This window comes from Ips typographus, linkage group LG6, assembly GCF_016097725.1.
Source record: "Ips typographus isolate SLU linkage group LG6, UJ_Ityp_2.0, whole genome shotgun sequence".
NCBI classification, from domain to species: Eukaryota; Metazoa; Arthropoda; class Insecta; order Coleoptera; family Curculionidae; genus Ips; species Ips typographus.
This window is the reverse complement of record NC_138427.1, coordinates 4,339,559-4,356,572: the sequence shown is the minus strand read 5'-3', so window position 1 is coordinate 4,356,572 and position 17,014 is coordinate 4,339,559. Positions and strand designations below refer to the sequence as shown.

General features: G+C 35.4%; 1 protein-coding gene across 1 annotated transcript in view; it reads left to right on the top strand.

The window, feature by feature from the left end:
- The window catches only part of pb (homeobox proposcipedia), a 34,826-nt gene that overhangs the window by 2,220 nt on the left and 15,592 nt on the right, over positions 1-17,014 (top strand). Inside the window, exons 2-3 of the mRNA XM_081981339.1 lie at positions 1,524-1,746; positions 3,532-3,718. Coding sequence (XP_081837465.1) covers positions 1,524-1,746; positions 3,532-3,718 — 410 coding nt within the window. The remainder of the gene's footprint in view (positions 1-1,523; positions 1,747-3,531; positions 3,719-17,014) is intronic.

Genomic DNA, 17,014 nt, shown 5'->3' with positions numbered 1-17,014 from the left:
TCGGTAACACCAAAGTAAAAATTTACATTTTGTATTAAATACTTTCTAAATGGTTACAATTACACACGTCTTTCTTCTCAGAGGTCTAGTTTATTCTGTCGTTAAACAAGCAAAATGTTATAACTCATCCAAATCTGCAGGTCCTACTTCTGAGATTATTCAGTATTTACACAGCTTCTGCTATAAAATTTACACATTTTGATAGTACCCATTTGTTCGTATGTTTTAAATTTTATATACTGACAACAATTTCTGCACTAAACTGAAAAAAATACCTGTTATTTTTGAACATGTTTGTTAATTAAATTCAATTTTCACATAACAATAGCACGCTGTTATTATTGATGAACCAGGCAATGATGTATGTAAAAAAAAGCTGCATCAATACTATGCAGCCTTTGCCAACAATATGCCCTATACCAGAGAGAATCACGAAAACAAGCAAACTGATAGGTTGTCAGGAAGCAGCAATTTATCTTCGTTTTCCCAGTTAATTAGGCATATTCTAGCATTTTAAAAGGAATCCAATACTGCTCTTGAGAATGTGTTTTTTTTTTGTGAATTAGTGAAATTGTTTATACTTTTAAGGATATGATTTGTTTATCCTGAAACTAAGAAAATATTTAGTAAAACTATATGAAATCACTAAAAATGTAATAGAATTTAAATAATTAATTAATAATTTACGACAGACAAATTAATTCTCATATAACTAGCTACTTGATACTGATACAATTTTATTAAATCCCTTAATTAATGATGGGGATTTGTGACTTTATTCTTGCACTAGAAGTATATCAAATGCTTTGCTGAAATTCATCAGATTAAAACTACTTCTGGAAATATAAGGGAATAAGATATTTAGTAAAGTGTACTAACAATAATGTATAGCGTTCTCTGAATTGGTATGCAATCGTCAAACCCAAATCATCAATTCTACTGCATAGAAGATTTCTATATAATGTCTATTTTTGTCTAAATCTTTTCCATTTTGACATTTTAAGGAAAAAATATGCAGTGTTATTTTGCTTTTACGACACAATCCAACAGTAATTAAAGCTGCAGTATTTTTTGACCAGCATCAATTTCTTAACTACTTTGGAGTTTTGGGATGCAGAAGTGACATGGAAAGAAGATATTGTTCAAAACCGTTATTTTACAAATTTGAAGAAAGCTACGAGTTTCCTTTTTTTTTCAACTGCAAATTCAGAAACTTTTAAAAGTGGCCTTCTGGGTTAAAAATAGAAGTTAAAATATTTTATCAAAGGAACACACATTAGAAGAAAGGTAGTAGAATGCTTTGACACTGGCTAATATCCATAAATTGCTTAGAATCAATAAACGTATTTATATTTACGAAAAAGATTGAAGTAGGTTTGTTGTAGAGCAAAATGGATTTCGTTCCTTGGACACACTTCATTTCTTAAATGGAATTTCAATGGAATTCAGAATCTTTTTCCACAATTTACGATTATCCATAAATAACAAAGCACTTGATGACTATTCCATGTTTTTTTTTCTAGATTGAACAACGACCCCGGTTTTGTTTCACTAATGCCTACAGTGGGGCAACTCGAAGAAGACGTTGACTTCGTAGCAGTCAAGACGCGTTCAAACACACCCGACGGCGCCTCCGGGGGGCCTTATTGGATGCCTCCCGGTGGTTCCAGCGTTGGGGGTGCCCCCAGGCATCCCATGGAAGGCTGTGAAACTGGATTCATCAACAGTCAACCGTCTATGGCCGAGGTAGGAGCACCCACTCATTTTTTTCAAACCACGTCACAAATACAACGTGTATAACCTTGAATTTCGCTTGCTACAATTTTAACTTTGCGATCGACAATGCCAACGTTACATTCGAAAGGTCAAAGAACAAATAATGGATGCTGGTGATGACAGTTGCAATTTAGTCCAATAAAGCGTAATAATGTATGCCGTTACAATGTAACTGCAGCTTTTTCACACCATATTCCATCTGCAGAACAAATTTAAGTTTTTGTCTTCTACTGAAAGTATCAAATTTACAAGGTGCTTCTTTCCATTGTATTGAAGAATAATTCAACACTCTTTCTTAGGTGCCATAGCAATTATATCTAGATTTCTGTAAGAGTTCAAAACTTTTCTGCACAATTTCTTGACAAGCCATCAGAGATTTAGACATCTATTCTCATACTCTCGTAACTTTCTTCTCTTCGTTCTTTTTCTGTTCAGTTTCTTTCAAAATATTGACTAGTATTACTAGTAAACATGACAATTTTTAAATATTGGAAAGCAAAGAAATTTTTTTTTTTCTAAATACAACCGACGTTCTGTCTTAGCTGATCACCTAGTATATAGCAATGTTAATGGTTTATGAATATTCATCTGTAATTATCTGAGATTAGCAGAAAGTATCTGACACTGTGCAGAAACTACCTGGGATTACCAAAAGCTATCTGAGAATTTTCAGAAATTATCTGGCAATGTCAGAAGCTATCTGCCATTCCCTGAAACTATCCGGGATTAGCAGAAACTATCTGGAATTACCACCACCAAATGGTATCTGGACACGTTTTGGACACTTTGTTTTTAACCATTGGTTTTAAACCGGTTAAAACCGCAATGGTCAAATTTGTTTTGGATACATTGAGATAACTGGACGAGTGAGACTCACGTGGGCTGCTTCCGGTAAACTTGATCACATAATGACATCCCAATGGTCTATGATAAATACATTCTGCCGGTGATATTAAGAAATTAGAAGAATAACCACAGTTACAGAGTTTAAAGAAGCTGAAGAGTAGGGCATGTTTTACGCCAGAACAGTGAAAAATAGACCATCAGGGTTGGACTTTGGCGGCTCAGAGAAATACCGAGAAGAGGTAGGCCACAAACGCTGGATAGATAATATCAAGAAAGAAGTAGGTCAAAGCTGGTTCCGGATAGCACAAGACTGGCAGAAGTAGAATGGACACAGAGAGGTCTATGTCCAAAAACTGATGGAAGAAGGGTGAAGAAGAAAAATACATTAATAAAAAGTGACCACTATGCCGTAGATGAGAAACATTTTGAGTTATCACGTGATGGTTATATTCACGAATTACACTGTAATCACATGATAATATTGAATCTGTCAGGTAAACTCATACTTATGCCAGAATTTAAATAGACAAGCACACCTTTACCAGTTTCACTAAATATAATCTTTTTTGCTGCTAGACTTTTCTAGAGTAGATAGTGTACTTTCAATGTTGCCAAATTGTTTGCCATATATTTATGAACATACATAATGGAAATAAGTGGTATTGTGGCAATACTGAACAACCAATTTCTTAGTAACTTGTTTTCTGTTGGATTGTTTTTTTTTTGACTGTTGGATCAGAATTTGATGAGTGTTCTTTTACATGAAACTAACGGTATTTGCTGCTGTGTAGGACTATTCTACCATTGTCAGGTAGCACACGTGTTTGTAAAGGAAATAATAAGCAAAATTAGTAAAAATCCACTATTATTTAATCTAACTGAAAACACTGATTTATCTTTTTATTTTAGTTCATGACAGCGTTGCCCCACTTGTCGGCCGAAATGACACCACACGGAGCACCAATGAGTCCCCAGCACACCCCACCTGGAGGTTACCCCATGGAAGTGCCGCACGGTTTAGGATCACCAGGTGTGAACGTGCCAGAGTATCCTTGGATGAAGGAGAAGAAGACCACGCGGAAAAATAGCCAACAAGGTGAGTCTCAGACGTTAAACAACTGATGGTTTCGGGGGAAGGTTTGCAACAAATCGATAGTTTTTAAGAAAATTGCGTCTGCACAAAAAAACCAGCCCCCTTCTGATAAAATCGTCAGTGAATCATCGTGAAATTGGTAACGTAACCCAATAACACTCTTCGGATTTTTTTGGCAGAAAACGCTGCGTCACATGCGGCAAGGTAAAAGTGCAAGTTGTTGTTTGACATTGCTTGTTTTAATAACTTTTTTTTTAAATTTGGTATGAATTATTTGGGAGAAATCAGTAGCTTAATACAGTTCAGTCAAGATGGTATCGTAAAAATTAAGCTTTAGGCTACATATGTTTTTGCAGTAAAAATGGGATCAAATTATTCTTCGAAAAAACCGAGTGAAGTCTCAAATTTCTCTTTTCCGCCAGTTGTTAGATCATGTCGAAAGACATTAAAATAATATGGCCCTGGATCATGCAAGCTGAAGGTAGGCGGTGACCAAACTGCACGCTATAGTCTTTCATTCTATTCATGTTTCATGTCCATTTTTTATTTTAAGAGTAAACAATACAGACGGTCGCCACAAACCCGACGTCAATGATTATTTATGTTCGTTTTTCTTTCTTTAATGCGACAGAGTTGCATGTTTTCCGTACAACCTCCCAATAAACCTCGAATGTAAAATCTTGATCCGTACTGGCATAAAAACACGACATAAACTTAACTGTTTTCAATTTGAAAACGTCGACAACGAATATACAAATGGACCTGTGGAATCCTGTTATTAATTCACGACAGCGGACCATTATGGCAGTTGTTAATTGAATGATATCGCCCCCTGCCGCGCCATTTTGTATCATTAGCACAGCTTTATGACAGCTTCTATTAAGTCGCATCCGACTAATTCTAAACCCCGGCTCTGTTCACCGCTTTTTACGGATAAATGTGTTTTGGAATTTGTAACACTTTGCTCGATTTACCGATTAATTGTTACGTAATGTTCGATGATGTTTTTCTTTGCCATGAAGAATAAAAGTGGATAAATGTTCCATTTACAAGACAAAACTGCAGAGTCAAATTCTAAGCAAATAAGCTTCAAGAATTGACATGGAATAAAATATAAGAAGAGATCACTTGGTTGATAACAACAAATTGTTGACTGGGAGCAGTAGAGAAGGCAGGGTATATCAAAGACAGGTATAAGATCTTCTTGGTAGAAAGGTTAAAATTCTGTCAGTTTTTAACTTGCTAGGAAAGGATTCTGTAGGAGATTCTTCTGCAACTGTACAAACCTTCCATGTTTCTATTCTCTACGCCTTTCAACATCCAAAATAACTTCTTCACTTGTCAACAATACAACTACAAAAGCAGCATTGAATCGTCTAAAACTTGTCTTTGTCTATGGTATATGCAATTTAATATAAATAATGATTAAGTACTTTGATAATTACAAATGATCTTAGCTTCTCTTTTACAACAACTGCTTATCCAGATATTAATTCAATCTTCCTCATCAAATACTTGAGTGTCTGGGACTTAATCTACTTTAAAATCCTTTCCAATAATACTTAATATTGATATTTCCGTTGACCAGATTTGAAAATAGTGAGTTTGTCTCTTTACTTTTGGCCGATGCCACAAATAATCTTGGGAACTCATTGTGGCAAATTTATGACAAGAAAAATACAAGCACAAGCATATTCTGTTGGTTACAGTCTATTATACATTTCTTTTGATGAATGTATTGACCATCATTTCAAGGGTCTAAAATGTATACTGCACAAGCTAGCCTAGAATGAAATTCTGGAACTCATCAATAATCCATTTAAAAGCATATCTATCTATTGCTATTTTTGGGAAACCGTTTAGTTGTCTTTTAAAAACCATTTATTTCACTTATAGATGATCAAAACCACTTTTACCGATCCATCGACCAAATTATAAATTTGAGAAAATGTGCAAGACCAATCAATCGTAAAGCGCTCATTTACTCACAAGTGGCTCGGTAATGGTTTTTCACGTCTAGGTTACCATGACGGAAACAATGACTTTACGTCCTATAACTTTTGATTATTTTCTACTCTTAGGACAACGAGCGGTAAAGTTACCAAAAAACCCGTCGCCATTAACAGAAGGTGGTAAAGTAAGGTTGGAGTAGTTGTTTAAACTTTTCTATCCAAAGATGTGAGTAAAACGTACTGTACTCATCGTGGTTTAAAAGAAAGAGTACACTCAGGAGCAAATAAACAACTTTGTCAGCAGGCGTAATCTTCGGCTTACAGCCCTTGATACATAAATACTTATAAAATACTCACAAATAACACGGTTTTATAATTTCATACATTACGGCCTTCTGGTTTTCTATATTTTTGACAGAATTTCTTTAAATTGCAAACATCTATAATATCCTCAAAACTTTCACTTCTTTTTAGGGTTATTTTCTGAATTACATCTAGTACCTATCAAGTTGATCTCGTACGTAAGAAGGTTGCGTTATGAAATATTACCAAAATCTCAGGCCAACACAATGATCTAAAGTTTTTAATTGTCTGAACTGAAGAGATTGAAATCTATGAATCAAGAAAACGTGAGAACTACTGAGATATCTGATATTACACATTTTATTGTACGGACCTATATACTTGGAAATTTATGACCAAAAACCTCAAGAATACACGAATAGTGGGCCATTTATGAAACAATTTACATTTAGATATTTCAGTTCCATCTGATTTAGTAAATCCTTAGTATTACAATAAAATGACATATCTAGAATTAAAAACATTCATTTAAAACAATGTTTATAATTACATTATTGCCAATAATTGCTGGAATTGTTTTAACTTTTTAAATCACTAATGAAAATCCTATTAACATCAAAATTACTCTGCATCTAAAATTAATGATATAAGAATGTAAATTTACGAAGCTTTTTGAAAAAATCAGCCTGTGTCTCAACACTCGAATATGTAAATTCAGTTAATATTCATGTAAGAAATCAATACGTTAAGAAAAAGTTTGTCGTCATGCCATTTGCTTTTGACTAGAGAAAACTTCGGTTAAAAACTACACCATTACAGTTCTGAGCTCTGACTAATTCATTAGTAAAATAGAACATCGAACGAAGAAAAAAACCTGGCCAGAAATTGTAACGATTCCTTTTGAACGATACAAACATTAAGCTTAAATATTTCATAACATATTAGTTATTTATAGACAAGTCTCCTACACGCGACGTCCCATCGTTCCAATATTCACGACTAGGTAAATAATTGAGACTTTTGGAAAAAAAGTTAAAATGATAAAAGAATGAATGTCCGTTGTCTAGAAACATAAATTGAAGGGATTAATACTAGCAGGGAAACTTCGAATTCTCACTGATGATTCCTCCGGAATGCATCGGTTCCCAGACTCGTTTTCCTGACAAATCGCTTATCAAACGAGAGGTAACAAATAGAGTGAAATAGTATCGTAAGAATGTTATCAAGACGTCAGGCATTAATGACGTGCTTAACAGCGAGAAAGATGGAGTAGCTCCCGTCAGTGGCTCACCCCAAAACGGGGAAGAGCAATAACTCATGCAGTTGCTCTCGGTCGGTTCAAAGTGGACAGGCAAATTCGGTTAACCACTTGTTCAGAATCCCATTTTCATTATTCATTCCTGTATTTGTTTGGGAACGTTTTGGGAAGCTTTTACTATGATGGTCAGTCCAGCCGTAAGTTAGATGTCAGAGAAGTTTTAACTAAAAATTGTTCACTGGGGGGCTATTACGTAACAAGTGTTGTAAGAAGAATTCTGCACACGGATAGGAGAGTTACAAGTAATACCATGAGTGATATAACCTCGGATATAACACCAAATATGTACTAAACTTTACCTTTTTACTTACATAGTTGGTTTATAATTATTTAGAATGATGATGTTCAATAGAAGAGTCATCTTCAAAAGGTGTTCTACGTCTTCTTCGTATTTCTATGAACTTGACTGAAAATATTCTTCAGTATGTTTGTCTTCTCCCAGTATAAATTGTTTTGTTTCTTCCGGTGATTGCAGCTAACATTCGTCCTTCGCGAATAATAAATTCAAACGTAATAAACTGTTTTACTGCTCGAAAAGGGTATCAAGCAGTGCAATTGACTGTCAAATATGTGATCCACTTACTTTCATGTTTTAAATGAACACAAGAATATAAAAGCTCAACACGCCAGCATCAAAATTACATAACAGTAGCAAGTGAAGCAGCTGCTGCAAATGAGCCATCATCATCTGATCAAGAAGCACTCCTTCAGTGAGCTCTCCAGGAACTCATAGAGGATGACAACGGTTTGTGTCTGTTAAGTAAAAACTGTAAGCTTCTAAAAGAAAAAATAAGATTATTTGAAGAAAAACTTAAAAACAGGTAATTGTAGGTCTATTTCTAGTGACGTTCCTGTCAAATGAAGAGGTATCTGAACGAATTTCAATCCTCAACAGAAAATTTAAACTACACCATTAGTTAAAATGTTAACATCGTCACGAACAACAATCTATATAAACGTCACAGCACCATTTTCACACAACACTGGATGTTCGTATTAAAAGGTACGACTTTCCCATCCCAGCAAATTATAACAATAAAAAAATGTTTAAAGTTTAAATAAGGAAAAAAATAAGGAAAGTACAACAATAGATAGTTGCAAACAATTCACTAAACGATCACTTTAGTATTATTACGAGTACTTTGATCGATCCCAGCCAGGAGGGAATAGAACTAATCTATTCAAAAAGTAATATTTGCTATAATAATTTGATGAAGTCACAGCTGTGAAGGTTGAAAAGGTTAAGATTATTATATGAATCTTTGGGTCACCAAGTAGTTAACTAGTTCATTTTAAATTCTTGATGAGAATCTAGAACACCATAATCAAATGATGATGTTCGGGGATTTTAACTTAGTAGATCAGGCCTTACTTAAATTTTCACAGTTACAGATCACTATATCAGCCAATCTTTAGAGATCTGCAGCTAATACCATATACATCACCTGAAAAAAATATATACAACAACCATATGGTTTTCCTACAGATGTTATGGCCATCCAAAGAAAATTACGGGACGCCAGAGATTTATTTCCCGAGAATATAACTTAGTTGAGTTACTCCAATCTTCAGATAAAGTGATGAAAATGATGTTTGCTACTTCGTTTGTAACATTTAAAACATTAGCTGACCGATAATTGTGTCATTCTTAGACTGATGCTTTACTAGAAAAAGCTTCTTCCTTTCGTTTTAACGCATCATACTGAGGAAAATTTTCTGCGACCTCTCAAAGGCTTCCGATTGTGTGCAAACCGGATCCTACTTAAAAAATACTCTAGAAGTAAGTCGATAGCAGTCATACCTTTAAACCGTTTCCAGGTAATGGACCTTTTTGGTACTAATTCCTCTTTTTATTTAAATTGTCAAATGACAGAGTACCGGTTGGTTGGTTAAGGGTTTGTTTTCAAGAAAAACGGAGGCTGAATATTGAGTCTTTATACTGGTAAATTCATTCAACTAACACGAGGTAACAATTTTTATCAGTCATTAAACTCATTCACATCAAAGCCACAAGAATGCTTGTAGTATTTTAAACAGTTTTACTTAAAACTATCAACAGATCTAACTGCAGTAGAAAAAAAATGTGTACAGGACCATCCATTATCACAAAGAAACTTAAAATAAAAGTTTGTAAAGACAATGTCCTCTGTAATCAAAAATGAAAAACTAGACCCTTCACTTCACACCATTATTCTTTTAGAAACGTAAAATTTGATAGATTCCTTAAAATATCGAATATTATTCCAGGATAAAACAAAATAATTGACATTCCCCAATCCAGCTTTACGGCAAACATCCAAAGTTTAATATTGATATTCGCGAGCCGTCTTCAACCGAAACAAGATTTTGGTTTATGGTTTAAAGATGACATGAAAATGTCTGCTCGGAGTATCGATCAGGGGGAAAACAACGACACGAACTGACGTAGAATGACTTGCACATCTCCATCAGACACCAACTATTAATAATGTTTATCCACCCTCCGTTTTAGCACATCTCCCGATATTAAATATTATCATCTGATTCTGGTTTAGGTTGATGATGGGAGAAAAACGATTCTCGACTGTTTTTAATACAAATTTTATAGCGGAACAACGTTGCACCTAGACAAGATTCCTTTGTCTTCCAAGGTGGACTGAGAAATCCTCTTTGCCTGCGGAATCGACTTTTTAATTTCTTTATGCCCTTCGACGTGAAATTAATCAGTTTTAATATTTCAGTGTGACGGACCCTCTGCCGCATCTTTGAAGACGTAATTTTTCTCGAGAATGCTTTGCTGAACCCTACGACTGACAATATGATTGATGGCTTATTTTGTATAATAGTCTGGCCCGTTGATGCTCGTGTAACGTACAGGATTTAGATTTTTCTATTGTTGTCGGTTCCGAATGTATTTGCTACTGGTCGGACATCAAAATGCTTGTTTAGTGGCATTAAAAACCTGATTGAACGTGAAAACCGGTATCTTTAACATGGAATTGGATTGTTAGAAGTAGTGTTGCTTTAAGTCATTAAAATGTTTATTAATATGATGTCACAATATGAGTAATCTTTTGTTCCTTATGAATTACTTACAGTCCAAACAAAATACAAATTGAAAATTGCACTCGGTTCTTCAGGAAGGTTAAAGAGTATATACGAACAAAGATGAATGTTAAAATTATGAAGAGCAAAATAATATTCCGTGTCATGGTGGCAAACATTGACCAGTAGCCGGTCAACGGTGTCAGAAACATCATTTTTCAAGCGGCATAATCGAGAATGACGATGCAACTTTGGCCTACTCTCCGAAGAATAATGAATTGATCCACATTTACACTCTCTGCGGGGGTTAGATCTGTGGGGGTGCTATCCACGCTGAATGAGCCTTGCTATCCCTACTAACTGCCACCGGTTCGCAAACAAACATTTTTTTCAGTTTTGTCTTCTTTTTGAGTCATTAAACCGATGTCTGGGTTACCCTTCAAACAAAACGTCGTATTCAATTGCCCTTCGTCTTCAACCCTCGCCATGATTTATCTAATGCTTCTTTATAGCCTACTTTCAGGGTTATAAAAATCCGCCAGCACTATCCATATTGTCCCCCGCTGCATAAAATATTAATTTTAAGGCAGCAGTTTTTAATTTTTATTGCTCTCGGAAGGCTCTTTGGCAATTCCAAGACATTGTGCTCTGCCGATCGAGCTTTTTTCCGTCGACGACGAACCCGTCTTTTTATTGGCTCGGTGACATTTTTCCGCTCTTAAAACTGCAGCACTGTCAGTTAATTACCCTGCAAAATTTTAACATCTTTTAGTTCCCAACCCTTAATTTTTACATAACACAGAAATCACAAAAATGTTTACCAGACACTGAGACATAAGTGGAGAGGTGTCACGACAGCCAGATAGGCATCTGTGAATATTGAATGTTTGGTTTGTGATTGGTCAAAAAAGCAGCTTTTAGCTTGCTGCTTCATTTGACCAACCACCGTATCTTAAAAAGCTTGAGCAGACTGAGCCAAAATGCTGGACTTTTTCACTTGAAAACTCTATAAAAGCCTGATGTTCATCATTTTCAAGCAATTTCAAATATTTCGGTGGTAAAAGCACGAGATTAATGATATGAGAATAAAAAATCAGAGATATGCTGACGACACAGTTCTCTTAGCTGGGCCAAAAGAGGATCTACAAACCATTATTAATAAAATTGTCGATGTTAGCAAAAAATAATAATCAACCAATCAAAAGGTTAAGGGAATACTAATATAAGGAACACAAACAAGAACTGAAAAACCAGAGGGACAATAATTACATGATGAAAACAGAACATGTTGGAAATTTCATGGAAGGAAAGAAGTAATAAGACGCCTATAAGAAAAAGAAAATAATCATAACTAATAATTTCAGTTACAACACATACATCTATTGAAATTTTGAAATTATCCCGTTGCATCGAATTTCAAAAAATGACGACTTCTACTGACTGACGCAGCAGGACCAGACCAATTGCCAGCGAAGATTCTTAAACTGATAGAAAATGACCAAATTCATATTCCGGTAGAATTAATCAAAATCGAATGAATGGTTGCTATCAGCGTTTATAACTCTTCCAAAAAAAAGCAAAACAAAACACATGCTGATCAACAGGGCAGAAGAATATTTGTAAGAATGAAGAGACATTCTTGCTCTCGAGATCTAAACTTTCGGCTAAAAATACGCCTGATGGGATGCTATGTGCTATCTGTACTATACTGTGGTATAAAGGCATGGACTCTGAAGGGATTTGACATGAGGAGACTGAAATGTGGATATATCGGAGAATACTGGGGATTTCCTGAGTGGAGAGAGTAATATATAGAACATGTCATAAGAGAAGAGATGTTTTGTAATATCTAATATTACAAAACATTATGCAGAGAAAAATTCAAGAAAAAAGATCGATAGGAAGAAGACAAAACGTATGGTTGAAAAACAGTTGCAGTAACAACCGTGGTCTCAAAAGTAAACATATAATTTTGATGATTTCCAATCTTGGAAAACGGAGATGGCACCTAAACAAGAAGTTGTTTCAGTGCCATGTTGGAAACTTTTATAATCAATTTACTTACTAAATGGTTAGAAGGTTTAGGTCTTGTGATTTGTAGTTAAATATGTATTCATCTTTTTCAACCATGACTATTGGCACTATTGGTGACGATATCTTAAAAGAAGCGAACACAGTAAGAGGCAAAGAGAAGTTGTGAAAAACTTGAATGCTACATCACCATATCTAAAAGTGTTTTTCCCATCAGCTTTAAATGAGACGTTTTTCTCGATATGTAAATAAAAAAAAGAGTAATGGAACCATATTTTAATGGAACACACACAGCAAACAGCAAACAAAGGGCGTAACAAAAAAACCGCGGGGTGTCTTTTTTATTCCTTTATCTCGATTTTTTCTCTAAAAGGAAGAAGTCGCCTCGTCGTAGAATAATGAATAAACAGTGGGGACTTAATGACTTGTGCTGATTGCAGCAATGGCAATAATTTCGGGGCAGTGTTCCGTTAAGACGTCGAGAAAACCGCGTTGCTCCCTTATTTATATAGGTGAGCTGCAATTTTTAATTATTAATGGGATTTGCCCCTTTTCTAACTGGAAGTAAAAACGTTTTGAAATAAACTGGAGGGAAAATTCTTCCACATTATAAACAAAAAAAAGGAAGGCAAATCGAATTATACAGTCGCGTATACTAAAACGACCCGAAATTAAATAAGAGAAAAAGATATTTATCATTACTGCTAGTGATAGATATTAATGACAGCAAACTCAATTTGGTAGCGTTATTAAAATTTATAAAATCTGTTACGCCCGTCCAATTTCGTGGTTCTTTCGGCCTCAAAAACGTCGATTAATTTCCTTAAAACAAAGAAAGAAGATCTTATGAGGGATCCGTCGTGACAAGAGGCAGACATAGACGTGTAATTAATTATTGTGTTCCTCGTAAATGACCGGATTTTGATATATTTGAGAAGAGTAATATTGGGTTTGCAATGTCGCCTTTTATAGAAATAATTATTAGATTTGTTATCTTATAAAACACCTAATTAAGTTTTTTTTTTATTTCAGGTAAATATAAAGTGACTTCCGGACAATAGTGTAGTGGGTAAGATAAGTTTTTATTACATAACTACCAAAGAAAATGTGTTTTCTCATTTCTTGTTCTGCTAGTAGATATTACAGTAAAATGTAAGTAACCATATCTTAAAAACTAGAGCTACAAAGTATGGTTAATCTTAACTTTTAACAACTTTCCAAATTCAATCGTGTCTCTTGTATACAGGGTATTTTAAAAACACGACCATAAAGTGATATTGACAGCTACAAAATATGCTACAAATTTACAGCTAGATTGAGAGGTCTGGCGATTCAGGGGGCCATTTCAGACATATTTTTTACCCAATCCAGCGACTTGGAATACATAATAGAAATATGGAATACATGAAATGATGATTGTTAAAAACCAAACAAAGGCATCGGGAATGGCAATACGAGCAATGTCCGGAATAAGTTCTGCATTCTGGGATTATTATGTGATTGTCGATGGAATTGTATACCTTGTTAGCACCACAATATAGTCTCACAGTTCTCCCCTTCTTAACAAATGGTCAAAACAAGGGGCGTAAAATTAAAAAATCAACCGGATTCATTAATTTAACCAACTTTAAATTCCCTTTATCATCATATTCAATTACCGTTCATCTCAAGTTCCCATCTCTGGTCGGAGCGGGAGAACAAAAAGGAAACATATCCATTTTAGTCGTTTTTGCTTCCGGCCTGACCGCGGCCTGTTTCGGACCAGGTCCTGTGGCCATTCTATTAGCATCTACAATCTAGATCGAGCAGTTCTTGTCCAGACTGACCCTTACTTCCACTTCACACGTTATTATGCCGCTCTCTTATCTTGACCGTCTCGCATTAAGCCCCGCTCTAATGTGTAAAATACTGCTCTGACACTTTGTTCCTAAGTGGCTCTTTTGAATTCGTTCCGGGGGATAAACTTTACGTATTCCCCACAATGGACTTTTCAACTCTCGCGCTAATTTACGATTTGCGTTGCACGTTGCAGGATACTTCGTTACGGGCCCAAAATTTCCTATCTCTGAAAAAAACAGAGTTACCGTGTTAACATCCAATTTTATGGTTTCTAAAGTGAGTAAAATAAGCCGGAGCATTTATCAGGCTCTCACGACGGGCCCCAGGAGTTCAACTGCTCCCTTCGTGGCAATTTGAGGGTTGTTAGGAGCGGTTAGTGAAGTGCCATCGTCGACGGCGCGATTTATGGCCTCTGCTTCTACTCCTATCTAACAACGTTGCCAATTATCGTAAACAATACATTCTTTTTTTCAGTATATGTTAGCTTGTGTGTGTGATATGTAATATTTTGGAGCAAAACAAAAAAAACTGTTCCATCTTTGTCGAGATCACATTGACTACCTTTCCTGTTAGTATGAAATTCTTTTACATACATAGAACATTACGAGCGTATACCCAGAAACTATTAATTACAATTCCCTTCTGAATGTTAGCCATCTGTGAAAATCAAATAAGGTAGAAGGATCGAGTGATCGCTCATTTGAAATCTTTTTGCAATAATATATGAGAAAAGTAACATTTAAACTCATTTCTGTTAAAAAAACAGGTTATATACAGGTTAATTTACATCTACTGTTAGGATAGTAGGATAGGATTTCTTAAGAGGATATTATGTGTAGTTTGTCAGTTTGTGATATATAATTAAATTTTGTGCCATTCTTCCATGATTTAAGAATCACAGAAATCACGACAACATTGCCCCAACATATTTGTAGCGCGTGCCAAGCCATAGAGTGTACGGCAGGTGTCTAGGGATTATCCAGATTCCTGGCAGAGTGTTTGTTTTACGACTTCTAATACCCCAACTTGCATCGCTCGGTTTCTGTTTATTCCCTTCCTATACCTTCGGTTTACCCCCTAGAACTTTTGACAAATTAATTTCAGGATGCTTTGTAGTCGTGGTTTTGCTTGCCGAAATGATCGACCGTGTTAATGTGGGATGTTAAGTTTTTCCACGTCGAGTGGCCATCGAAAAAGGCTTTTCCGGGTCCCCTGACAACAATTTGTATATTTTTTCCATTAAGGTTTCTTCGTTACCGCCGCGTTGGCGAGAGGAAATCTCGATTTTTTGCGATCAGGCCGCCGGCCCTCCCTATGGATGCTGCTAGGGAAAAAACCTACACAAGTGATGATGGTGGAAATTCCTCGTCCTTTTAGAGACCAACCTCGATACCGTTACGGTAACGTTATTTTGGTTTAACTGCAATTTTAATAATGGCAAACCAAGTCTGACTGCTAGATCGGGTTTACATCCACCTTAATACACTTTGCCGAAAACACAATTAACAAAACAAGAGGGTTGTTTAGGGATGTAACCATCTGTTAGGCAATAGTTCCCTATATTTGGTTCTTTTTGTGGATGGCAGCGTCAGCTTCTTATCAAATCGTCAAGTCACGGTCTTTGGCCAGCTTCATGTCTTGACGAGATTCGTTACGAAACGCCCGTTTTAGCTGGCTCAAAAAGAAACATCCTTGTTTCAGCCAACTGGCTTTTTTAAGCTCAATCTAAGGGAAATCGTTCGGATAAGACATAACAAGCAAAAACAATGTTTAGACCATTTTAGTAGATTAACTTGATTGGAATTTTTTCTGAGATTAGAATGATTAATGTCATAGGAAACCTTATAAATATAGATGTAACTGTCACTGTAATTTGACTTAAGATGAGAAAGCTAAATTCTGTAATTCTGATTGAATTCACAATCAGAGCGCTCTGTATATGATGTTAACTTGCTTTTACTGATTTTTGAGGCTTCAACAGTCATAAATAAGCCAAAAATGATTTCAGTGTTCTTTGTTGGCTAAATTTATCAAGAAGGGTCTTTCAGCCACTGTCATGACATTTAAAATGAGTCTCCATATACTTCCTCTTCCTCCACGGTTATGTACTTAATATTAAACATTATATTTGTGTCTCTAAAAAACAATATACAGACACGTATGCTGTTTTCTCATAAACTCATAAATGTTTCCAAAAATTTTATTCTTTAACTTTAAAAAATAATTGTTGATATTTGCTACAACGTTATGGTTTCTTAATAAAGAGCTACTAGTAATCACAATCCTCTTACTTATCGCAATAATCATCTTTCATGCTCTTTGACATCATCATCGGGCAATAAAATTGTCACACTCCTGTAAAACAACGCGAATTTTATTTGATAGTCCCATTTTCCATAACATAACCCGCTACGATATACATTTTTTATAAGGGTAGGACATATTTATTTATGGAGCCGACGTCGAGCCACCTATAAACCTAAACGCAACTTTTAACCCTGTCCGACCTGTTGATCTTTGGATGTGTTGGTAATAAATTTCCGTAACTGCTTACGGAACGTGAGTGCGGATGAGCTAATATAAAAGATAAATAAACTCAGCGAGGAGACTTTTATTGTAGTTTTTGATGGATCGTGGGAATTGGTACGATACCACAAGATTTTGATGAAATTTTAGTGAATGATATTTGTTGCAAAAGCGCCCAACGTGTAAATCTGGCAGACTGGAAAACTTGGACCCCCATCGGAAAAAATTGAGACCAAAAAAAGTTTGGAGAAGTTTTAAAACAAAGCGAACGCTGGAAACGATTGGTTTAAATTCCGGAAGAAAAAG